The sequence below is a fragment of the Entelurus aequoreus genome, linkage group LG11 (assembly GCF_033978785.1).
Source record: "Entelurus aequoreus isolate RoL-2023_Sb linkage group LG11, RoL_Eaeq_v1.1, whole genome shotgun sequence".
Taxonomy (NCBI): Eukaryota; Metazoa; Chordata; class Actinopteri; order Syngnathiformes; family Syngnathidae; genus Entelurus; species Entelurus aequoreus.
In genome coordinates this window covers 23552714-23579948 of record NC_084741.1, presented here as the reverse complement: position 1 = coordinate 23579948, position 27235 = coordinate 23552714, and the positions used below count along the sequence as shown (strand labels likewise).

Here is a 27235-nt window from a genome sequence, read left to right as displayed (position 1 = left end):
CATGGACTCAGGAATACTTCAGAAACCCACTGTCAGTAACTACAGTTGGTCGCTACATCTGTAAGTGCAAGTTAAAACTCTCCTGTGCAAGGCGAAAACCATTTATCAACAACACCTACAAACACAGTCGGCTTCACTGGGCCTGAGCTCATCTAAGATGGACTAATACAAAGTGGAAAAGTGTTCTGTGGTTTGACGAGTCCACATTTCAAATTGTTTTTGGAAACTGTGGACTTTGTGTCCTCCGGACCAAAAGAGGAAAAGAACCATCCGGATTGTTATAATGGGTTATACTTGTATAGCGGTTTTCTACCTTCAAGGTACTCAAAGCGCTTTGACAGTATTTCCACATTTACCCATTCACACACACATTCACACACTGATGGCGGGAGCTGCCATGCAAGGCGCTAACCAGCAGCCATCAGAGGCAAAGGGTGAAGTGTCTTGCCCAAGGACACAACGGACGTGACTAGGAAGTTATAGGCGCAAAGTTGAAAAGCCAGCATCTGTGATGGTATGGGGGTGTATTAGTGCCCAAGACATGGGTAACTTACACCTCTGTGAAGGCGCCATTAATGCTGAAAGGTACATACAGGTTTTGGAGCAACATATTTTGCCATCCAAGCAACGTTACCATGGACGCCCCTGCTTATTTCAGCAAGACAATGCCAAGGCACGTGTTACATCAACGTGGCTTCATAGTAAAAGAGTGCGGGTACTAGACTGGCCTGCCTGTAGTCCAGACCTGTCTCCCATTGAAAATGTGTGGCGCATTATGAAGCCTAAAATACCACAACGGAGATCCCCGGACTGTTGAACAACTTAAGCTGTACATCAAGCAAGAAAGGGAAATAATTCCACCTAAGAAGCTTAAAAAATGTGTCTCCTCAGTTCCCAAACGTTTACTGAGTGTTGTTAAAAGGAAAGGTGAACATGCCCTTTCCCAACTACTTTGGCACGTGTTGCAGCCATGAAATTCTAAAGTTAATTATTATTTGCAAAAAAAAAATAAAGTTTGAGTTTGAACATCAAATATCTTGTCTTTGTAGTGCATTTAATTGAATATGGGTTGAAAAACATTCGCAAATCATTGTATTCCATTTATATTTACATCTAACACAATTTCACAACTCATATGGAAACGGGGTTTGTATATATGTAATGTACTAACTGGCAAATTTATAATATGTAATGTTTACATATGTTGCTCATTTTAAGCATACATTGGCGCTTTAATTTCAAAAACCTTTGCTTTTTCCTTTAACATCCCCACGGATTATTACTCATGAGACATGAGAGCCAACGAACACAATAAAACAATCACTTTCTGTACAATGTCTGCTGTCATTAGGATGCAGACTGATGGAATTTTAATATATTCCTGTTTAGATGAAGAATTAATCCTAATCCTGGCAAAGATAATAGGGGGGTGAAACCAAGCGTCTTTGTGTCTTTCTCGCCATCTCCAGGTCTAAATTCGATGCCAAAGTTGACCAACTTGTCGAGTTATGTCCTCATCCTGTCAAGGTGAGAGGCACGATTTATGATCTATAATTTTCTTTTACAATTTATGGGCAGAATAGAAAACCTCCCATTGACTCCGTTGTAAGCTGACTTTATTTACGTTTGTTTACGAGTTAGAATGCATTAAAAAAAAAGCATCTGTCGTCTTGTCTTTCATAATGATTGTGAACGATAGGCAAAAGTTCCCCCCCAAAAAGTGCAGTTCCCCTTTAATGCTTCAAGTCACATGCAGGATTCTCACAGGAATGATGCAAAAATACAACCTTTATATTAGCTCATGACGCAGTAAGTTGAGTGATGCGGACACGTTTGTTACTGGGTACTTTCTAATACGCTTCTGCCTTGGAGACTTGGTATGTATGATTAATATGCAGCTATAATTATTAGATACTTGTTTATGTTGACAATTGTGCTGTTTTAAACTGAAATGTTGTTTAATTAAGGCCATTATTACGTGTGTGCTTAGCTGTTGTGTAGCTGTGAGCTCTTAGTAACCTTTAGCCTACCATGTTTACCTTTTGTAAAGGCCTAAAACAAAGACCTTGTGTGCTTATTGGAGGACATTTAGATGTTAACTGGCTGTCCAAGTAAACACGATGCAGGACTTTTTGTATCTGAGCCCTTTTATCAGAGATTGTGTACACTAAAATAGTCAGATACTTGCATTTTTGCTGATATCGGACCGACATTTGATCACAGTAATCATGTGGCCAAATATTTTTTCTCTGTGGTGTAGTGATTTTTATTGGAATTTTCCAGATCAGAGCTTTTCATCCAGCATCAAAAAAAAAAAAAGATTTTCAGTAAGACCTGTTTCCACCACACTAGTTTTGGGAAGCAACCTCAAAGTCTTGGTTTTTGCTCATCTTCCAAAATAAATAGTCTTGCTCAGCAGAGCTGCTAAAAGCAGCAGTAGATGTCCTCTTTTTCATGCTTGTCATTGATGATTCATGTCTGTGTGTGTGTATTTCTGTGTGTGTGTATGCAGGCCAATCCTTTCTTCATCGGGCTGATCATCCTGGAGATGGGTGTCAACATGTTGCTATCAGAATCTCCGCTGTACAACATCTGTGATGGAATCATCTCTGTATCATTAGGGATGATATCCAGGCTACCACTGTGAGTATTCCAGGTCATCACTTCAATCTGAGCGTTTCATAATGACGTTGTCTGCAGCTTGCTGATACGGGGCATCGAGCTGTCGGCCTACATGTACGTGTGGGACCACTATCGCCTGCTGGAGCTACCCTGGGACTCTGCCTGGACCTGGCGCTTCACCTTCCTGGCTGTAGACTTCTGCTACTACTGGTTCCACCGCTTTGCTCACGGTACTCCATCAAAGATGGGAATCTTCCAACATCTCTAGTTTAACAACGCTAGTTTGTAGCTACGTTATGTTTTTCCCATTCAACGCAGATCACACTCTGTGCGTAGGGCCCCGTGATCCATGGGGTGGCATTTTGCGTCAATTAATAACCCTCACCCTAACCCTCATACATAATTATACTGAAATTATTTCTAGCCGCTTGCTGCTCCATCACTGATAAGAATATAATTCAAATTTTCTCTTATTTTCCTACTCGTTCAAGTGGCGCACAGCAGTAGAGCTTCTGTTGAAAAGCAATGGTACTGAGTTCGAATCCTGGCCAGAGTTAGGTTTGGAAGGTTTATATATTTATGTAAAAAAATATTTATATATATATCATACTTGCCAACATTGAGACCTCCGATTCCGGGAGGTGGGGGGTGGGGTGGGGCGTGGTCGGGGCGGGGGCGTGGTTGGGGCAGTGGTTAAGAGGGGAGGAGTATATTTACAGCTAGAATTCACCAACTCGAGTATTTCATATATATTTCATATATATATATATATATATATATATTTTATTATACATATAAATAAAAGAAATACTTGAATTTCAGTGTTCCGGAGGCTATCCAGTAGATGGTAGTTCCTGTTTAAGAGTGTCACAACATTGCTGTTTACGGCAGACGAACTGCTTTACGGTAGACGAAAACGTGACTGCTGTTGTTGTGTGTTACCGCGCTGGGAGGACGTTAATGAAACTGCCCAACAATAAACCCACATAAGAAACCAAGAACTCGCCCTCGATCATTCTACAGTTATAACGTGATTGGGCAGGCACGCTGTTTATATTGTGGGAAAGCGGACGTGAAAACGGACTGTCGCCGCTGTCCCCACTCAGGTCCGCATTGAGCTGGAGGGGGCGTGGCCTCCAGCTCCGGCTGAATTCCGGGAGTTTATCGGGAGAATATTTCTTCCGAGAGGTTATCGGGAGAGGCGCTGAATTCCGGGAGTCTCCCGGTAAAACCAGGAGGGTTGGCAAGTATGATATATACAGGTATATTACCATATTTTTTTGACTTTTTAGAGCGCAACACTATATAAGCCGCACCCACTAAATTTTAGAAGAAAACTTTTTTTTTCCCGGACTGTAAGCCGCAGATACATACGTTGAGAAATTTAGTTATTTACACAAATATTTTGTAAATGTTTATTTACATACCTTAATTGTTTCCCAAATGGTGTCTGTAACATTGCAGTAAAACGGTTGATCAAACAAAACAGAAGTCCTCGTCATGGACCCACGAGCTGCGGAAGCTAGCTCTTCAATCAGCTAAACAGACTCAATAACTCCACGGTGACGTTCTGGTGAATTACTGAGGAATTTGTGAAACTGAAACAATACAAAAAGAATGCCATTGTAAGTTCATTATTCTAACACAGATACTGGTAAATGTTTTAGCATATTAACTAATGCACGCACAGCACGTAAAAATATGCATGAAAACACTCCTACAGATATCACACATGGGACGGTTTAGTAAGTATGAATTATTTTAGTTGTATTGTAAAACTGACAAACTTGCTTGGAGGGATGAATGAAATATCCATACCAGTAAGAACGCTATGGACGGCTAAAAGACAGAACGGCAATTGTACTTTCGGTTGAAAGCTCTAAACAGCACTTGCAGTGAGTGAACTCGTCCAAAAAATGGTGCCATAGCACAACCAATAACAAGCCATTTCAGTGTATTTTGTTGTTTTATTTTTTTAACTATAAGCATAAAAATCTGTTAATTACAAAAATAAAAGCGTAGGAAAAAAAAATAGTGGCTTATACTCTGGAATTTACAATATTGAAGTTTTTCTTTCCATTAATTCATTTTAGTAGGAAACATGTATCAAATTAAACTGAAGTTTAATTAAAACGTATACAAATATTTTCACATACATAGTGTGGAAATTGTGTAATTGTATATTTTCGGCACCATAAACAACAGGACGAGGCTTGATGTAATACAACCTGCTGTTATTTCGTAAATGTCAGAACTCATTATATATAACAACTGTGTAACTTGAACAAGGAATGCTCTCTTTGACCACATGATCATTTATTATTGCATTCATTGCACAACACAGCAGCAACACACCCAATGGTGTAATAGCGGCAGGGAGCAAACTGCTCTGTCAGAATTCATCGTGTTGAGTTGATTGTAAACAAAAGTACAAGCGTGATTAACTAGATGTTGATATACAATTGCTACTATTTTTTAAATACAAAAAATGTTGGTATAATGTAGGTTTTTAAACAAAGTGTATAGAGTGGCTGTGCCAGCAATCGGAGTGTTGCTGGTTACTGGGGTTCAATTCCCACCTTCTACCTTCCTAGTCACGTCCGTTGTGTCCTTGGGCAAGACACTTCACCCTTTGCCTCTGATGGCTGCTGGTTAGCGCCTTGCATGGCAGCTCCCGCCACCAGTGTGTGAATGTGTGTGTGAATGGGTAAATGTGGAAATACTGTCAAAGCGCCTTGAGTACCTTGAAGGTAGAAAAGCGCTATACAAGTATAACCCATTTATCATTTATTTATATACTCCATGATTGGGAACAAAAGACCACAAGAGACAAGAACTTCTAGATAGTAAGGGTCATGCAATATGAAAAAAAGGTAAAAGTGCAAATTCAAATTGTAAGTTATTTTCTGATGCGTTGCTTATTGATACAGTAGTGTTAAAATTAGCATTTTATTTTTTTACTAGGGGTGTGAATCTTTGGGCACCTAATGATTCGATCCAATTCTGATTCCTGGGGTGGCGCTTAGATTCAATACGATTCTTGATTTCAACCGATTCTCGCAATGTATTATTTGGTATAATATTTGTAATAAAACTTTTTCAAAACAGGTTGCAGGTTAGAAAGGATATTTTTGGTTGCATGGAGATGGCCTAAAAACATATTTTTTATTTTTTATTTTGTAATTTTTATTTTAAAAAATGGGTGTGTAGATGTGTATATATACACTATTGCCAAAATTATTTGGCCACCTGCTTTGACTCACATATGAACTTGAAGTGCCATCCCATTCTTAACCCGTAGGGTTCAATATGTCGGTCCACCTTTTGCAGCTTCAATTCTTCTGGGAAGGCTGTCCACAAGGTTGCAGAGTGTGTTTATAGGAATTTTGGACCATTCTTCCAAAGGTGTATTGGTGAGGTCACACACTGATGTTGGTCTAGAAGGCCTGGCTCTCAGTCTCCATTCTAATTCATCCCAAAGGTGTTCTATTGGGTTCAGGTCAGGACTCTGTGCAGGCCAGTCAAGTTCATCCACACCAGACTCTGTCATTCACGTCTTTATGGACCTTGCTTTGTGCACTGGTGCACAGTCATGTTGGAAGAGGAAGGGGCCCACTCCAAACGGTTCAAGGTTGGGAGCATGAAATTGTCCAAAATGTTTAGGTATCCTGGAGCATTCAAAGTTCCTTTCACTGGAACTAAGGGGCCAAGGCAAACTCCTGAAAAATAACCCCACATCATAATTCCTTCTCCAACAAATTTCACACTCGGCACAACGCAGCCTGAAATGTACCGTTCTCCTACAACCTCCAAACCCAGACTCGTCCATCAGATTGCCAGATGGAAAAGCGTGATTCATCACTCCAGAGAAGGCATCTCCACTGCCCTCGAGTCCAGTGGCGATGAGCTTTACACCGCTGCATCCGACGCTTTGCATTGGACTTGGTGATGTATGGCTTAGATGCCCATTCCATGAAAATCTGTGGGTACTGTACGCATACTTGCCAACCCTCCCGAATTTTCAGGGAGACTCCCGAATTTCAGTGCCTCTCCCGAAAATCTCCCGGGACAACCATACTCCCGAATTTCTCCCGATTTCCAGCCGGACTTAAGGCACGCCCCCTCCAGGTCCGTCGGACCTTAGTGAGGACAGCCTGTCGTTACGTCCGCTTGGCCAACCAAAAAGTAACCACAAAACACTATACCGTATAGTGTTCTGTGGTTACTTGTACCAAAAAGGTGGTTACCAAAAAGTAACCACAGAACACTATACCGTATAGTGTTCTGTAGTTACTTTTTGGTTGGCCAACGGTTTACGTTGTATTGCGCACCCTGACGGCAAGTGTGGGAGTCTGTTCTGAAGTATGAAGTAAAGAGACGTAACTTCGTCACCTCGCCTGGTTATTGACTCCAACCCAGAATATTACACTGCCCGTACCTACGCTCCTTCAAAGGCTGTGCTATTGGCTGCAAAGCATTGCACTTTCAAATACAACAATGAGTAGAGAGTGTTATGTGTGTATATGTGTAAATAAATGAATACTGAAATTCAAGTATTTATATTTATATATGTGTGTGTGTGTGTGTGTGTGTGTGTGTGTGTGTGTGTGTGTGTGTGTGTGTGTGTGTGTGTGTGTGTGTGTGTGTGTGTGTGTGTGTGTGTGTGTGTGTGTGTGTGTGTGTGTGTGTGTGTGTATATATATATTAAATGATAAATGGGTTATACTTGTATAGCGCTTTTCTACCTTCAAGGTACTGAAAGCTTTTTGACAGTATTTCCACATTCACCCATTCACACACTGATGGAGGGAGCTGCCATGCAAGGCGCTACCAGCACCCATCAGGAGCAAGGGTGAAGTGTCTTGCCCAAGGACACAACGGACGTGACTAGGATGGTAGAAGGTGGGGATTGAACCCCAGTAACCAGCAACCCTCCGATTGCTGACACGGCCACTCTACCAACTTCGCCACGCCGTCCCCATATATATATTATATTTATGTGTGTGTGTGTATATATATATATATATATATATATATATATATGTGTATACATATATATATATATATATATATATATATATATATATATATATATATATATATATATATGTATATATATGTATATATATGTATATATATGAAATACTTGAATTTCAGTGAATTCTAGCTATAAATATACTCCTCCTCTCTTAACCCCGCCCCACCTGATTTTTTCATCATTTGGATGGGTGGCCAAATGCGTTTGCATATATATATACACATTATATAATATTGTATTATATAATATTGTATTATATAATATTGTATTATATAATATACTGTGTGTATGTATATAGGTGTATATGTAAGTGTGTATACAGTGTATATATATATATATATATATATATATATATATATATATATATATATATATATATATATATATATATATATATATAGTGATGTACGGGCCCAAACCAACCTCCCAGAGACAGTTCTGTTAAGTTTCAATCGCAGCAGCGTTGCTTTATTCAGTAACTTTTCTGAATGCAGGTTAACTTAAATTCCTCCCGATTGGGGCTTCCATTTAAACAAACAAATTATTGCATTTTTCGTGCGTTGATCAGGTCTCCTAAATTGCCTGGAACAAAGAGCAGAGAAATCTCTGATCAGCACAAAGTTCAATAAATCACAGCATTCAATGAATCCAACATATTACATGTTTAGCAGACTAATCTACAAACTACATTTCAGTGGAGCAACACACTTACCCCCCGATGGGAGCAGACCTTTCCCAGCAGGGAGCCAGCCACACAATGAGTCACTGAGGTCCTATTTAATCAAACACAGTGACTGCCAACATGACACAGCTGCCCTTGGGCAGGTGGCCACACATCAACCTGATTGAGAATAGAATTGGGGATGTACTTGCCTTCAATGACCACACCCAGAGGTTGGCGTAGTTTGACCGCCTGGTGCATACTCTCATTGTGATGGCTGGCCGTCTGCCTAGTCTCACCTCTTCGGGGGTATTGTGATGCTCCACAATATATATTAGGGCTATCGAAAGAGATTAGAATATTTATTCTCGATTAATCGCATTGTTCATAGTTGACTCAAAATTAATCGCGATTAATCGCAGATATACACAATTTTTCATCATTAATAAGTGTACCCTAGACAGATCATTTTTAAGTTTTAACACTATGAACGGACAATTAATGTTGAGCTGTTGTTTAAACAGCTCAACACAAAAAGGACAAACATGATTTGATGACAATAATAAAAAAATGCTTACTGTCTGTTTGTGTCTTGCCAGATTGTGTACAAATACAGAATTTGTATTCCTGCTTTAGGAGCACTTGCATTCAGAGGAGCTACACTTTCATGTTTAAAGAACAGTTTCACGAATAAATAACACAAAATGTGGATTGTTATGATCATGCTTTGATTGTAGAAGATGTTTGGTAATATCCATCCATCTTTTTTTTACCGCTTGTCCCTTTTTGGAGTCCCGGGGGCTGGAGCCTATCCCAGCTGTAATCCGTGATATTTCTACCTAATAGCAAGATATTCTGTATGGTATATGTTGTACAAGTTAATGGTCTTCATATTTCTGCATTGCAATTTTTGAACCTTCCCTTTTAATTAATAAAATGTTTAATTCAGCCTGGTAATCATAATGTAATTGAGGACTCAACCAGAACATGTTGTAAAATAAATTACACATATTCCTCAACTGATTTACTAGCATTTCTTTAGGTGAAAATATCACAGAATAACATTACAAAATAGCTCTGACAAATACAGATGGGTACCTTTTTAACATTTAAATCGATACGGTACTCCTGGTACGTGGGAATCGATACCGGTACTAAACGATACCAATTTTTGGTACTTTTGTGTGTGTTCATGTAAAAAATGTTTTTGTTTAATAATGAAATCTTAAACTGTTTAAATGTTACATTTATTTGTCTATCGATCGATCATCAAATATATCAAAACAATATCCAATTATTTGTACAGTAACATGTCAATTGTTTTTCAAATTTCTTCAACATAAAAACGCTTAACTACAACAATGTAGTGTTATCTATTATTGCACAAAATAAAACCTGGCTCCATGTGCTTTCTTTTAACCATCTGGAAAATATGTTATCGTGGTCCATGGAGGCAATTAAGTTAAAAACAAATGAGCAAAAGAGGAAGGAGTAAAAATAAGACCTTTTTTGTTTTTCTATTTGGCACGGTTGGGTTTTTGTCATGAAACTTTGATGGGTTGCAAGATTACTCAGAGCATGTCCGCTTTGAAATCGGCTGTTTTAATTCAAACAGACGTGACGTCACGCGCAACCCAGGCACCAAAACATGGCACCGCTGGATCTTTCGTGAATCGGTGCCCGGTAGTACCAGCTGGTTTTGGTCGGTGCCAAAAAAGTACCGGATCCGGTGCCCCTCCCTTTTGAGAAACCATGACCGTAGTGTTTTTATTTTGTAAATGTAGTTAAACCGAATGTATAGCGTCATGCTTTTATTTTGAAGCCGGGAAAGTGACGGGTTTGAGAAAGGGTCTCGGTGAGGTCATTTGAAATCCAGGCAAGTGTGTGTGAGTGTACGTATACATACATATGTGTGTGTATATATACTGTATATTTATCTTATTTTTGAAAATAATTTAGGGATTATTTAAACGCGATATGGATGTGAACCGATGTTTTTTTGCACCCCAATATTTCCATTACGTCTAGATTTAGCAAAAATGCTAAAAGTGCTGAGTTGTCAGAGCAGTGAACGTGCATGTATATCCACCCATGTCCTGCTGACAAAAAACTACAAAGTAAGCGGATGATAAATAGCTGTCAAAAGGAGATTTAGTTGCCCTCTGTGCGAGGAGGAGGAGAGGAAGGAGAAGGAGGAGGAGGTGAAGGAGGAAGATGCTTTGCTAGATGTTCCCGAGAAAGCCATCATTTGTGATCTACGCTGCGTAAGTGCAGCTGCTTGCTGGCCATGGAGAGTCTCCGGGGGGCTGTGCAATGTCACGGCAACACGCTGTATATAATCCTCCCACAGCATCACAGTAAACATAAATGGTGGCCGAAGCACGTCTGCAAGTAGTTTGTCTCTTTTAGAAGAATATTTCACTAAAATGCAAAGTATAACCTAACCCTAAATTAGAAGATTAAATCTTACTTCTTAGCTTAATAATCAAGTTTAAGTACCGTATTTTTTGGACTATAAGGCGCACTCAAAATCCTTTCACTTTCTCATAAATCGACAGTGCGCCTTATTACCCGGTGCGCCTAATATACGTATTAATTCTGGTTGTGCTCACCGACCTCGAAGCAGTTTTATTTGGTACATGGTGTAATAAGTGTGACCAGTAGATGGCAATGAGACATAAGAGATACGTGTGGACTGCAGGTTGACGCCTGTTTGATAAATGACACTAGCAAGTACCTGTCAGCAATTAACACCAAAACTTTGATGTTTCATTGAGAATATAGAACATTACACATTGCGCTCAAAAATCTGTCAAAATGTTTTAGTACGATTGGTAAGATACGAAACCGCACCGTTTGATGGAACACAGAAAATCACGGCTACCGTAGTCAGACGTGCTATACTTTAACATACTTAAACATACATTATTATGGTGTGTATAAGTACCCCAAAATGGTATCTATTACGAGACATTAACTGCCATTTTGTTTCGCAATATTATGCAAAACCAACTTTGCGCACTTCCGCCGAACTCTTTTTTTCTTTATCCTCTTGTTTTGAAGCATTCATCCTCCGCTGTCTCCATTTCTAATACAAAGTAGCGTGTAGTTCTAACTTATATATGTCAGTAGACTGGCTACCATGAATTGATTAACGTGGACCCCGACTTAAACAAGTTCAAAAACTTAGTAACGGGTGTTGCCATTTAGTGGTCAATTGTGTTGAATGACCAGACGGAGGGAAATACTTTATAGAGTGATGGTGTTTATTCTCAACTCGCTGGTACAGCTGTCAGTCGTACTGGTTGATCTCACAGCATATATAGAAAAGAACCGGCTTGCGCATGCGCAGTACACAATAACAAATACGGTGGCTGCCAAGGTACAATATACTAAGAGAGCATTACGTGAATGCTCTACATCCCCCTTCTTTAGCTCAAAACACAAAGAACAACAATTTTCACAATACTCTCTGACAATGTTCCATTTTTTCTTTCAATACTCAGTCCTTGTATTTAGGGTTCGGCCTGACAGTGTGACCGAAGCGTGTTGTGTATGGACTCTTACCAGAGTGTGTGGGCAGTGGAGATACAGGTACCTGGACTTGGGAAGGTTCAATGTCATGAGGGTCTTCAATGTCCAGAGGGTCTCCTCGTCCCTCATCATAGAGAGGAGGTGCTCCATAGACAGCTGGATTGAAGGGCTGCAAGTCGGCACTGTCAGGCTGATCTGGGGGTCGCTCGGCAACAGGCAACAGGTGTCTGCGATTTCTCCTGTAGTCCTTGCCTCCAGACTGGATGATGTAAGACCGTGGCTCTTCACAGATCTTTCCCACCGTGCCCATGCGATCGTACCCCCGGGGAGTCTGCATCCTGACGACTTCGCCCTCCTGCAGTGGTCGTAAAGGGCGGCTGGTCTTGTCAAAACTCAGCTTCTGGGCGAGCCTCTTCTTCTGTAGCTGAGCTGTGACTAGTTGAGTGTTGAGAGGGGCTAGCTGCAGTAACTGTTTGCTGATGGGGAGGGTAGTGCGGGTCTGCCTTGACATTAGTCTCTGTGCAGGTGAGCCAAGCTGTGCGTCACGAGGGATATTCCTTAGGTTCAAAAGGTTGAGGAACGCATCTGTGCCGTCCCTCTTTGACTTCTCCATCAGTTGTTTAGCACTTTGCACTGCCCTTTCAGCCAAACCGTTGCATTGTGGGAACTCAGGGCTGCTGGTTACGTGATTTAAGTCCCACTGTGCAGCAAAATCTCTGAACTTCTGGCTCGTATACTGCCTGGCATTGTCTGAAATGAGAAGGTGGGGGGAGCCGTCTACAGAGAAGTGTCTTTTCAGCTTTGTGATGACTGTTGCTGATGTGATGTCCTTGAGAAGGTCGATCTCATACCAGCCAGAGTATGAGTCTACGAGCACCTGAAAATGCTTGCCATCCCATTCAAAGATGTCGGTTGCCACTATAGACCATGGTAAGTCAGGAACTGGATGTGGCTGCAGTGGTTCCTTCTGCTGATGGTGCCTCTGGCTGTTGCAAACAGAGCACAAGAGTACTGCTCTGTCAATGTCTCTGCTCATGTTGGGCCAAAACACTAGATCTCAGGCTCTACGTTTAGTGGACTCTGCTCCTGGGTGTCCTCTGTGCATAATGTCTGTGTAAACTGTCTGTAGTGACTGGGGAATGACAAGTTTGTGACCTTTCATGATGACCCCTTCCTCGATGATAAGTTCATCTCTGAACGGGAAGAATCGACTGATGGACAGTGGGGCAGTGTGCTGTTTAGCAGGCCATCCGTGTCTGATAACGGAAGAGAGGGTCTGTAGTAGGTAGTCTTCTGCTGTGTGTTTCTTTAGTTCGTCTAGGCGGCTGGATGAGATTCGGCTGAATGACATCACTTCAAAGTCGTTTAACTCGTTCACATGCTCAAGTGTGGATGCCCTGGGGGCGCGTGACAGAGTATCAGCCAGATACATCTGTTTCCCTTTTTTGTAAACCAGGTCAATGTTATATTTCTGCAGCTGCAGCATCATACGTTGAAGTCGTGCAGGCGCTGTGTAGATCGGCTTTCTGATGATTGTGACCAGAGGTTGGTGGTCAGTTTCAATGGTGACTGGCTTTCCGTAGACGTAATCATTAAATCGTGAACATGCAAACACAACTGCCAGAAGTTCTTTCTCAATTTGGGCATAGTGTGTCTCTGTTTGAGTCATTGTCCTTGACGCGTAGGCAATTGGTCTGCCCCCTTGTAGACACGCTGCCCCCAGCCCGTGTTGTGAAGCATCACATGTGAGCGTGACTGGTAGGTCGACGTTGTAGTACGACAGGACAGGCGGACTGGAAATACATTTTTTTAGTGTGTCATAGGCATCCTGGTGTTGCTTCAGCCAGCACCACACAGTGTCTTTGCGGGTCAGCTGATTCAGAGGGGAAGACAACTCACTCAGATTTGGCACAAATTTTCCTAAGTAGTTGATCATGCCTAGAAATCGCTGTAGAGCCGTGATGTCTTCAGGAACAGGCATCTCTGTAATCGCTGTGGTCTTTTCAGGGTCCGCTTTCAGGCCCTCACTAGTGAACACATGGCCGACATAACTGACCTCTGTCAGCCGGAACTTACATTTGAGGGGGTTTAACCTCAGATTAACCGTGCGTGCGCGATCAAGCACCCTCTTCAGGTTTGCGTCGTGCTCTGCCTCAGTACGGCCTCCGACGATGATGTCGTCTACAATGATGGCACAGGGGTAACCATCAAAAATCTGTTCCATTGTGCACTGGAATACCTCGCTGGCTGAATTTATTCCAAACGGCATTCTGAGAAATCTGTAGCGTCCAAAGGGTGTGCTGAATGTGGTTAGCAGGGAAGACTTGTTATCCAAGGAGATCTGCCAGAAAGAGCTTTTAGCGTCTAAAACGGAGAACAATGTTGCGTTCGCCATTTGTGATGCCACCTCCTCAACTGTACGCATCGGATGATGGGGGCGCTTTAAAGCTGTGTTGAGGTCTCTGGGATCAATGCAGATTCTTATATCCTTTGACTGCTTCTTGTTTGTTGCTACCATGGATGACACCCATTCAGTTGGCTCAGATACGGGAGTGATGACACCAATGCCTACCATCCTCTCAAGTTCTGCCTTCACTCTGTCCTGCATGGCTACAGGGATGCGGCGTGCTGGGCGGACAACAGGGTGCACCACAGGGTCCAGTTTCATGGAGTATGTCACCGGTAACTTGCCAAGTTCGTCCTTAAACAGATCTGCATACTCAGTGAATATTTTATGTGGCAAGTTGGCATCTTTATCCACACTGAGTTGGTGAACGTCTTTGCTCAGTGTCACCAGCTTCATGCGCAGATTTGCTTGTAGGCCTAGTAGTGGCTGGACATTTTTCTCCACGACGTGGAATTGTAGTGCATGTTGCTGACCTGCTAGTTTACATTGCAAAAATACTGAGCCCAAGGTGCTAATCAGATTTCCCCCATATGCGACAAGGTTAATGATTATTGAACGGTCAATTAGTTCCCCGTTCTCCACATGTTTGAAGGCATCATAGGATAGGACATCGCATTGTCCCCCTGTATCGACTTTCATTTCGACGGGCTTGTCATTAATGTGTATAGTTGCGAATGCTACACTTTTTTTCAGCACGTTAGAGTCTGTTTTGTCTGTGACCACTGGTGTTATTCCATCAATACAGAATGTCTCATTGTCGGTAGCGTTACCTGTGGCCTGATCCATTTCGACTTGGTGGACGGATTCCCTGGAAAACTGTGTCCTTGAGTATCTCTGCGCTGATCTGCAGCATTTCCTGAAATGGTTCCATTTTTTACAAACATGGCACTGTTGACCAAAAGCCGGGCAAGTGTCTCTTTTGGCATAATGGCTACCACCACAATTATTACAGCTGACAATAGGTTGTACAGCTCTTTCTGTCTGTGGCCTCTGCCGCAGTTCAAATCTCTGCCTCCTTCCACATTTGTACTGCACATTGTCAACACTAGTAGGAGTATGTGGCGATGATAATGTCCTTGTGTGTTGCTCAGTTTGCTCATACATTTTACATAAGGAGACTGCCTTAGCTAGAGTTAGCTCACTATCACGTAGCAAGATTTTTCTCATGTTATCATCATTTATGCCACAGACCAGTCTGTCACGGATGAGCTCATCTTGTAATGTCCCAAAGTTGCAGCTCTTTGCTTTAATCCTTAAATCTGTGGTATATGATTCAACTGTCTCACCTTGGATCTGGGACCTTGTGTTGAATTTATGTCTCTCCATTGTGATGTTTACTTGGGGACTGCAGATCTCCCGAAATTTCCTCTTTAAACATTCGGGGTCCTCTTTTGACTCAGCCCGAGTGATGACCGGCCCTGGTACGCCGTCAACGGCGGGTCCTCTCAGTTCCGGCGTGTAAACAAACGATCTTTCTCTCTCAATAGCCTCTGATCCTGCTAGATTGAGGAGAATGTAGGCTAGTGTGCGGGCCGGCTTGTCATAGTGTGCCGCCGCGATGAAAATATCATATTCTTGTTCAAACACTCGCCAGTTCTCTGCAATGTGTTCATCAAAGACGAGAGGGTCCGGTCTGCGGAAGCCATCTGACATGTTGCACGGCGCGCATTGGAATAGCCGTTAGCAACGTTAGAAACGGTCCGGAGTTCTTACTTGATGTAGCTGTGTGCTCCGTGTCAAACTGCAAGTCCCAAAGTGTCCGCGTTTACTTCTGACACCATGTTGAATGACCAGACGGAGGGAAATACTTTATAGAGTGATGGTGTTTATTCTCAACTCGCTGGTACAGCTGTCAGTCGTACTGGTTGATCTCACAGCATATATAGAAAAGAACCGGCTTGCGCATGCGCAGTACACAATAACAAATACGGTGGCTGCCAAGGTACAATATACTAAGAGAGCATTACGTGAATGCTCTACAAATTGTACGGAATATGTACTGTACTGTGCAATCTGCTAATAAAGTTTCAATCAATCAATGGAAGAGCTATAATCTACAACATGGATGACGGGAAGGAGACGCTGTCAAAGTGGAGGCACGTAAATAAGACCGCCCACAAAACGACGCATTCTAAAGAATGCGGCTTGAATATGGTCTGTAAAATATAATCGATGCAACTTTTTGACCAAAGAACCAACATTACATGTTATGTAGACCACAAAGAATTGTATCTTTAATGTAAAAATACATAATATGACCCCTTCAAAACGCCTTATAATTTGGTGCGCCTTTTGTATGAAAAGAGACCTGAGTTGACCCGCTCATCGGCACTGCACATTACAATCTGGTGCGCCCTATGGTCCGACAAATACAATAACTCAGATTGTTAGGGGTGTGCGAATGCAACTTTTTTTTTTACATCTGTGGATGGATGGATGGATGATACTGATATTGCAGCCTTGACTATAAAGATATCGATCTGACAACATCAGCACGAATATTATGGTACATACTGTACGTTTGATGTATTATGTAATGAGGAAAGTTAGAAAACTATTGATCAAGTGACATGTGATCACATGGACTCTGCATGCTGGATAGAATTGCTTAAACGAAATCTAGGATGGACTGTAAATTTTTTAGTTGTATATATGTTTATTTAATTATTATTTTTTTACATCTGAGTATATTTGAAAGTATGCATTCATGTAGTTTGTTCTAGGTGTGTTGCTTAGTCAGGAAGTAGTCTTTGCCATTATGTTAAAAGTGCCAGTCATATCTTTTGTTGAGTCCTCAGTGTTTATACTGTAAGTATTGTACCTATTACACACCAGCTGTTTGATTGTAATAAGCATCTTAGTTGTAGTTTTATATTTCAAATTTGGAGGTGTTGAAATCGCCATGTAAAATCACTAATGCTAATTAGTAGCATGGATACGGCGTAGCATCGAGCTAGCGCATTTGTTTCATGTCGGGATGTTACAGAGAAATTACTTAGTTTCTAATACAAGTATTGTAATACTTTATGTTCAGTTATACACTGTTCTGAAGTAAAGACTCCTAAAAAGCTCTCAAATGGAGACAACCTGTTATCTTTTCCACTAAACTAGCAAGATGCGACGTTAGTGGGAGCAGAACAGACTGCTTGCATGTATTGCATTTCTTATATTGGAAGTTTTCGATGCAGGCTGATATGTTTTTTTGTTTTGTTTTTTGATATCGTACCGATACCGATTATATTACAGATCAGGATACCCTCACCGGTTATTTGATAAAGTCGCCTAATTCGCCTAACCTCTGCGAAGGACACATTTTGTTTTATCCCAAAACATTTAATTGATTATAACCAAAAGCTTACTAGAATTGCAGATTAATCCAAAGAAAAATCTATGAAATCTTATTGCGGATCCACATTTTAAATTTGACTTTCAGAATAACTTCATTGAAAGCTGAAAATGGACTGCATGATTTACGTGTTTTTAATAAAATATAAGTAGAATATTTTTGATAAAATGAAATTCTAAACAAATATATACATTGTAAAAAAAATATACATCAGATTTAACGATAAACAATTTTTCAATTTACAGTAATTTAGTGTAAAAGCCACCGTACATTTTGTGGTAAAATTCTAGTAACTGAGTTGCCAGTTTTTTTTTACAGTGCATCTAAAGTGACACATGGTGTTTACTTCAAGTTGTATTATTTTTCAGTAAATAATGAACACAAATCTGTCGATAATAAATACTTATTGGGATTATTCTGCCTTGGCAAAGCTCCGCTCTTTATTAACTGTACTTTTTACTGTACTTTTCTGCACCGGGTTTTGTTTGAAACTTCCAAACTTCCCTTCATGTCAAAGCATGCAAGCCATAAATCTTAATGTTTCATGATATGGAGAGCGTCCAATATGAAATTGCAAAAAGATTTGCATCCTCCACTGGGATGAGAAGCAGTTATAATCCACAATGTAAAACACCATTTTTTGCTTAAACACTTTTATGGCCTCCCCACTTTTTTTTTTTTTTCCCCTAGTTTCTCTCTGGCGGCCGCCACATGAAAGCGTGACGTGAGCGTAATTAAGTGGAAACACTTTGAGAGGCAGTCTACCATCCATGCTGATGTCTTCATTATTGAGAAGGCGTTTTTTTTTTATACTTGGCTTCACTCTCGCCAGACGCCAGGATCGCAGTCAAAATTCAGGATTCTCCATTGACGGAAAACTCCGGCGCCCAAACCGCCGCTTTTGTGGCCTTTCCTGCCATTTGACCCAGATACAATACTGACACACCATGTTGAGATCTAAAATGTGTGTGCCTCTTGCAGGCCTGCCAACATGCACACATTTTTTGGTACTTTGCATACACTCTAAAACGCTCGTACGCGTCAATCTTCTCCAGGCACCCATTTTCTAGAATTTTTGCCAGTTTTAGTTTTGTGTTCAGGCACTAAAACCTGGCTAATGCTAGACCGGCTCGCTGCTCCCCCTACAAACCTTCTTGTTTAGCATGATATAGGAGTGGCGATAGTCTGAATTTTAGTTATTGATTCGATAAGAAGTAAATACCCCAGCAGGCACAAGACATTAAAACAACGTTGAGAACTTGTTGAATTAGGTCCTGACGTTGAGCAACTCAAACATAACGTTGAAACAACATGCTTTTTGACGACGTTTAATCAATGTTTGGTTCTGAGGTTGATTTTACCATTGAATTTTGGTCATTTCCTAACCAATACTCTACAACATTGAAACATGTTTTTGACTACGTTTATTCAATGTCCGGTTGTGACGTTGATTTGACCATTGAATTTTGGTAATTTCACAACCAACAACGTGGATCCAATGTTGAAAAATCAACATTGTCTCAATTTACAAATACAACTATTTTGCAACAATGTTTAAAAGTCAGTTTTAAAGGACATTGTGGAAGTTGCGTCTTAGCGAGTGCCGCTGATCACACACTTTCACCGGAGTCTGCCGTTCAGAGTTGAACAAGGTTTTATTAACCATAAATATTCTGCAGTTTTGACTTTTCAGTCTGTCGTCTTCCTCTCCAACCCTCCTCCTCTTGCTGTTCCCGACCGCTACTGTTAAAGACAACAGGTGATTAGATAACTTGTACCACCTGGGAAATCTAATCACCTGCCAGCTGTGTCTCGCCGTCAACACTGCCACGCCCCCGTCTGATGGTGCTCTGTCTTCAGCACCATGGACAGAGGCGGTGACCTTTGCTCCTGCAGGCGCGCTGATCACTCCCTCCCTCCACAGTCATGTGTATAATCAACGTTGTATCAATGTCTTGTGCCTGCTGGGACAGTATAACCTCGATTTACAAACTCAATTGGTTCTTGAACGGGGTTCGTAATTCAAAAAGTTTGTATAGTGAAGCAAATTTCTCCCTAGGAAAGAATGTAAATATGAATAATGGGTTCCAGCCTCGACAAAAGTCCATATTTTTGTGAAGGTTTGTACGCTTTAATGCTTTATAAAGTGCTATATATCAAACAAACATAACAAAGGGGTGATGGATCTCTTTCATAGAAGTCTGTTTGGTGCCCTCACAAACGATTAGAAATCACAAAAGTCCTCAACTTTAACAACCATCGTGCTCCGATAATAAACATTACACTTTTTTTTAATAAACTTACTGTACATTAACATCGACAAGAAGGAGCTGACGAGAAAGCAGCAGACGGTGGGAGAGTATTGGGAGTGGCCGCGCGTGTGTTTGTGCCTTGAATGCGAGGCTGTTAAAATAAGTCCGCTTTGGCACATTTTTTCTGAAAAGTCTGGTCTCATCACAATTAAAACTTGCTGTGGTATGAAGCCTGCTTTGTTGATTCTTCCATACTTCCATACTCCTCGCCAATAGTCTCATATTGAAAAACTTGTCAAAAGGGGAAAAAACACAGAAAAGGCACACACGCTGAAGCGCTGAGTAGTGCCTGTAGTGTCCTGGGCAGCAAGTGATGTGGATGACTCCGCCTCTTCAAAAATGCTGTGCCCCGATTTTTGCCTGCAGGCATGAAACAAAATGAATGAAGCATTTGTACACAGAGGCACATTTGGCTCAATCTAAAAGTTTGAGATGGGCGGGGCTGGGGGGGGGTTAAGGGGGGAGGAGTATATTATAGCTAGAATTAACTGAAATTCCAGTATTTCTTATATATATATATATATATATATATATATATATATACACATATATAAATAAAATAAATACTTGAATTTCAGTGTTCATTTATTTACACATATATACACATTACACTCCTCTCTACTCATTGTTGTATTTGAAAGTGCAATGCTTTGCAGCCAGTTGCACAGCCTTTGAAGGTGCGTAGGTATGGGCAGTGTAATATTCTGGGTTGGAGTCAATAGCCAGGCGAGGTGACGAAGTTACGTCTCTTTACTTCATACTTCAAAACCAACTCCCACACTTGCCGTCAGGGTGCGCAATACAACGTAAACCGTTGACCAACCAAAAAGTAACCACAGAACACTATGGTGTTCTGTGGTTACTTTTTGGTTGGCCAAGAGGATGTGACGACAGGCTGTACTCACTCAGGTCCGCACGGACCTGTAGGGGGCGTGCCTTAAGTCCGGCTGGAAATCGGGAGAAATTCGGGAGAATGGTTGTCTCGGGAGAGGCACTGAAATTCGGGAGTCTACCGGAAAATTCGGGAGGGTTGGCAAGTATGAATGTCAGTAGTCAGTAGAGTTGGGTATCGTTTACGTTTGAACCAATACTAGTACCAATCTCCGCTACTTAAAAAATGGATAACATGCAAGTTTTTGGAATTTTGTGACATTCAAGTTTAACAGACATGTAATTGAAATACTTCAGTTATATAAATTAAATAACTAGGTCAGAGGCGTCCGAAGTGTGGCCCCAGGAGCCATTTGCAGCATGCACATTAAAAAAGTACTATTAAAAACAAAACATAAAAAGTGGAATAAAGAGCAAACAGGTGAAATGTAACAAGATAAGTTTACAATGTTGACTCTAATGACACAAAGCTGTCAAGAAGGCCGTTTTTTTTTTTTTAGAGCTGTCACTGCTCAAAAAATAAATCAAAATCACTGTTATGAAGGCTCAAAATTACTTCACATCACAATTTCCACTCTGAAATAGTTTGTTTGCCTTATAAAAACAAAGTTTTCTATGAAAAAAGGGCATAAAACCAATTAAAAAAACAAATAGATCTAGAGCAGACCTGGGCATTCTGCGGCCCGCGGGCCGCATCCGGCCCTTTGTACGTCCCTGTCCGGCCCGCGTGAGGCCAATCATAAATTACAAAATACATTTAAAAAAGTATCTATTTCGAGTGTGCAATACAACGGTGCTGCTTTTGTTTTGAAAAGCGTTATTTGTATGACTTCCGTGTGGACGTATGCTCGTGCGCGCAGCGGCAATCACAAATAACAAAATAAATTTAAAAAAACATCTATGTCGTGCGTGCAATACAACTGTGCTGCTTTTATTTTGAAAAGTGTTATTTATGGGCGTATGTCCTGTTAGTGAAGGTGCACAGCGACAAGTGATGCCCGGTTATCCCCGAGACGCTAAAAAAAGAAAAGGTGATGACGAATGGCGTGTTTTCAACAAGACATGGACTGCCAAGTAAAGGTAAAGCCGTGTGCTTAATTTGTAGTACACATGTTGCTGTGTTTAAAGAATATAGTGTAACGACCTGCTGAAGTTGATGTTGTCTTCTTGAGTTGCGTAAATGAGGAGTGAGCATAGACGTGAGTTTGAAAGGAACGAGATAAGTTGAGCTGTGTTAGTATAGCTTGCTCAATAAAAGTTTAAAAAGAGCGTCAGACTTGGTGTGCACTTCTTCTGGACACTACAATTGGTGGCAGAAGAAAAACTTTGCGCATACTACGCTGCTTGTGTGCTCAGTAGGGATGGGCGATACCACACTTTTAGGATTCGATATGACACCGATACTTTTTCTTGCATTTTCATCGATACCGATACCGATACCATTAATTTCTTATTGGCAATTTTTGTCAGTCAAAAATATTATTACTATTGTTATTATTTAAGACAAATCACAAGACAATAACAGACCATTTATACCACATTCATTATGGTCAATATATAATAAAAGTAAAATTAAAATAAATAACATAAATATGAAAAACAAATTAAATATAAACAAAAATATACACATTTTCACTTTTCTTATTCCTCAAAAAAAAAAGTCTTGGTAGAAAAAGCTTAAAAAAACATTTATTCCTAACAATGTTATGTTTCAAACCTCTTTGTGGAAGTAAACATATAACACTTCTCTGAAGCAAAGTCAATAATTTCCTTATCACAATAAACCAGGATTTCCTTGTCCTATAAACCTGCATACGAAAAACAGTTCCCTGAGAAAATGAACTTGGAAAAATGATCTACAAAAATGTCTGACACCATCACACCTTTAGTGTACTCGAGATACGTCGTCACACGTCACACATTACTGAAGTCTCAGATTGCTGTTCAGGAAAAGTAACAATGCTGTCGGCTGGCTGTGTGAGTGTTGCACGTTGACGACGCTCATTCGCTGTCTCCTGTGACGTGACTGGGCCAGCTCTATACTCTGCCAGGTACAGGGGTGTCCCAGCACATAGTAAGTTAAGTAAGTAATCAAAAACATCTGAAAGTGATGCTTGCACCCCCCACACGCCGTTTTTTGGTTTATATCGATACTTTTTTCAGAAAAGTGATGCCAAATGTGCGTGTGAGTATTGATATATCGATACCACAGGATCGATACGCACATCCCTAGTGCTCAGCCTGCTACATCATAGAGAGAGAGAGAGAGGGAGAGAGAGAGAGAGAGTCTACAGGTGCAGCGCACGCTGCTAGCCATGGTGGAATTCCGCCCTCAATGAAGACTCCCAGGTTTGATGGAAGACTCCCAGGTTTGATGGCAAGGCGAACTGGGAGGCATTTCATCCCACTTCTGACATCAATTGTAGCGTCCAGAAGAAGTGCACACCAAGTCTAACGCTCTTTTTAAACTTTTATTGAGCAACCTATACTAACACAGCTCAACTTATCTCGTTCTTTCCACACGCACATCTATCCTCACTCCTCATTTCCGCAACAGCAACGCTTCCTCCTTCTTCGCCAATCACCTTATAGGCGTGCTACGTTCACAACAAAGAGGCGGCAGGATAAAGTGACAGAAATTTAAATTTTTGCATTGTATTATACATCAGGAAGTGTTGTGTAAGAAAGTGTTAAAAATAAAACCATCAAAAGCCATCTGCTTTTGTATAAAGTTAAGTTAGGTTAAATGAAAATATTATTATTTTTTATCTTATGGTATATCAAAAATAATTTAGGCAAAATTTAATTGAAATATTGTCGGTGTGGCCCTCCAGCAATGCTCGGGTTGCTCATGCGGCCCCCGGTAAAAATTAATTGCCCACCCCTGATCTAGAGACTTATGCGTTGCAAGCGAAGAACAAAAACATGATTTATTTTTAATGAGTGGGGCCCTTTTGGATCATCAATAATTTTAGTGGGAGTTTTTTTTGTTGTGAACTGTCATTGCTCAAAAAAAATTATGAATTAAAATCAATGTTGTGAATTATTGACTCATTTAAGGCTCCAATTACTTTACATAAAATATTCTACTTGGAACAGTTTTTTGGGGGAAAATACGGCATATTTCTACAAAATAAACAAAAAAATTTGAAAAAAAGAAAAGCTGAAGTGTTTGTCGTAATGTTTATAATAATATATATATATATATATATATATTTTCTTTTTTTTCTTTACAAAATAAACATAAAAAACAGCAAAAGTCGTAGAAAAAGCTTAAGTGTTTTTATATTTTTTTTTAGAATAACACCAAGTTTTTTTTGTTTTGTTTTTTTTTAGCTTTTTTTTTCAAAATAAACACAAAAACAGCAAAAATGTAAAACAATTTAAAAAGGCATAGAAAAAGCTGAAGTCTGTTATATTTGTGATAAAACAAAGCGTTTTTTGTTAGCTTTTTTCTTATTTTTATTTTTTTACAAAATACATAACCAACAACAGCAAAAGTCATAGAAAAAGCTCAAGTGTTACAGTATTTTTTTTATATTAACACCAAGTTTTTTTGGGTTGTTTTTTTTCATCTTTTTTACAAAATAAGCACAAACAGCAAAAATAAAAACCGCAAAAGGCATAGAAAAAGCTGATGTTTGTTATATTTGAAGTGTTGTATTTGTTATAAAACAAAGCATTTTTATTTTTTTTAGCTTTTTTACAAAATAAACACAAAAACTGAAAAATAAAAGACAAAAGGCATCAAAAAAACTTGTTTTAATAACAAAGTGTTTTTTACCCCGCTTTTTTTACAAAGCCCAGCACAAGGCATAGAAAAATCTAAAGTGTTTGCCATAATATTTTATATTGATAACACAAAGTATGTTTTTTTTAAATACATATATATTTTTTTAGCTTTTTTACAAAATAAAAATGTTCTTAAAATCTCCCCATGAGGGTCGGGCTAGGCTTGAGCACTCTACTCACTTTTTCCAAGTTTGAAAGGTCTGCTCTCGTTGACCTTTTTGCCCCTGGTCCATGTCCCAAAATGGTGAAAGTTGCAAAGCTGCGCACATTTCAGGTCGTCTTATTTAGCCAGCGGCGAAGCCCGTCGAAACGTTTCACCGCAAATCGCCGGCTCCAAACGCGCAACCTCGGAGTGAAAATGTGACCTTTTAGTTAGGTTGGAACCGCATTGATCAAATAACCTGAAGACTGACAAGAATAGAAAACATAGAAGTGCATATTTGCCATCCTTCCAGACTACATATGTACCACAGCAGCCTGGAACCAGATGCTTTGTGACCAGCACGCGGGCCCAGCCGACTCGGACGCGGCCGTGTTGTTGACAGGAGCATCGATTGTGTTTACTCTTTGCTTCTATCTGCAGCGCCACTAATAGCAGCTCTGCATCTATATGCAGCCATGCCAGCCCAGCGGAGGCCATTAATCAGCCGCTCAGCTGTCCCCGCTTTGATTATACGTGAGATAATGGCGTCGTCTCACCGCACCGCTCCGCGGTTGCTTTTAGTCACGCCGTCTGTCAGTAAGGTCGTGTAAAACGGTCTCATTACTTCCCTAACGTGCTGCGTTCATGACAACCAGTGAAAGTAAAAGTCGTCTATGAAGTGCCCGACATGGACAAAAGTAGTTGGACGCGAGCCACCTGTTGTTCCGACCTTCTTCCACCGAACAGCGTGCACACTTCTCGGAATACTTTCTTGAGCTCAATGGCCAACATTGAAATACAGTAGCGTGGTAAGCCTAAGTATTCATTAAAAACAAGGCCATGTTTAGGTATTCTGTTGTATCTTATGAAATATGTATGTTGAGAATATAGAAAAAATTGCCTAAATAGTAAGTTGGGTTGAACAACAAATGTAATTGTTTGAATAGGGGGGGCATAGAAGTGTTTACTTCTTTCTGCTCCTTTTCATTCATTAATTCATTTAAATGTAACCAGTACTATCAGACAGGTCTTGTCAAGACCAGTCAACCTCTTAAATTCAAAGTGAATTAGGTTCCAGATTTTAGGTGTGACCTTTTTCGTTAAAAATGTCATAACTATCTTAATGTTTTTGAAAAAAGGTTGGTATAATTGGAAAGATTGTCAAACTAAAAAATCTGAAAAATAGGTTTCACAGTTAAAGTGTATGTTTAATTGTTCAAATTCATGAGTTTAGCGCAGGAAATAGGGTTGTACGACAAACTAGGCTAGGAAAGTATCACGGTACTAATGAATTAAAAACGGTACTACACTGCCTTTAAAAAAAAAAGACTGGTACATTTTTCTACGTGGTTCAGGTCTTGCATGGCAGCTCGCTCCCGCCCTCAGTGTGTGAATGTGTGTGTGAATGGGTGAATGTGGAATTAGTGTCAAAGCGCTTTGAGTACCTTTTAAGGTAGAAAAGCGCTATACAAGTATAACCCATTTAATTTAATTTATTCTAATGTTATTTTGATTTCTGTTTTAACCTTGAATGATGGAAATAAAAACAAAAAATTGTTTGTTAGTCCTACACCTCAGTGTACCGGCTACCACACTGCGATGCAAACAGGCGGAAATTCGGGGCCCATGGCACAATCGAGTTATATCGAATACCGCGTTGTATTGAACTTTGAGTGCATTTACGCTGTGGAGTAGAAACGACAAGCTACATTCGCAGACAGTTCCATTATAACACAGGTGTCAAACTCAAGGCCCGGGGGCCAGATGTGGCCCGCCACTTAATTTTATTTGGCCCTCGAAAGCCTAGAAATAATACTTATCAATAAAGTACTGTAACTTTTCTTACTAAATGTATTCTTTCTTTATATACTCCATGTAATTGCAAATTCCATACATTGAAGGATATACAGTATATATATTTTCATATATCCATATTTCTGTGTTACTTCTTTACTTTTATCGTCATATTACAAATAGCTAATGTTCCATATTGTACTCTTTTGCTTTCAAATCATCTAATGACAAAGTGCTTGCACTGGGGCCGGCCTTGATGTAGAAGGCAGAGAGGAGGAATCCTCCTTGCTTTTCTTCCCAGGCCGACTCAAGATAAGAGACACAATGAGCATGTGTTTGGGGTGAGACAAGTGAGGGCGGGGGGAGATATTGAAGTAGAGAGTGTTTTCCGGGATGTTTTCAGATCAACTTGGGCTACGCATTTGTATGTGTTGTTCGAGGCTGGTCTCTATTCTCAAATATTTGAAAATAAATTACAAAATACCTATCCTGTCCCTGGTGGTACTTTTGAGTTCAGTTTATATGTCATCTAAAGAACTTGGGACTGACCAGCGTTTTACATTCCCCTTGGAGGAACATCTGGTCAGACGCAACAACATCCATCCATTTTCTACCGCTTGTCCCTTTTTTTGGGGTCGCGGGGTGTGCTGGAGCCTATCTCAACTACATTCGGGCGGTAGGCGGGGTACACCCTGT

General features: G+C 40.4%; 1 protein-coding gene across 3 annotated transcripts in view; it reads left to right on the top strand.

Annotated features, from left to right (window-relative positions):
- The window catches only part of agmo (alkylglycerol monooxygenase), a 225284-nt gene that overhangs the window by 39381 nt on the left and 158668 nt on the right, over positions 1-27235 (top strand). For all 3 annotated transcript variants that reach the window (XR_009827738.1, XM_062062713.1, XM_062062715.1), the window contains exons 2-3: positions 2513-2643; positions 2701-2852. Coding sequence is in view for 2 of the 3 variants with exons in the window: in XM_062062713.1 (XP_061918697.1) it covers positions 2513-2643; positions 2701-2852 (283 nt within the window). In the remaining variant the exon portion in view is untranslated. The remainder of the gene's footprint in view (positions 1-2512; positions 2644-2700; positions 2853-27235) is intronic.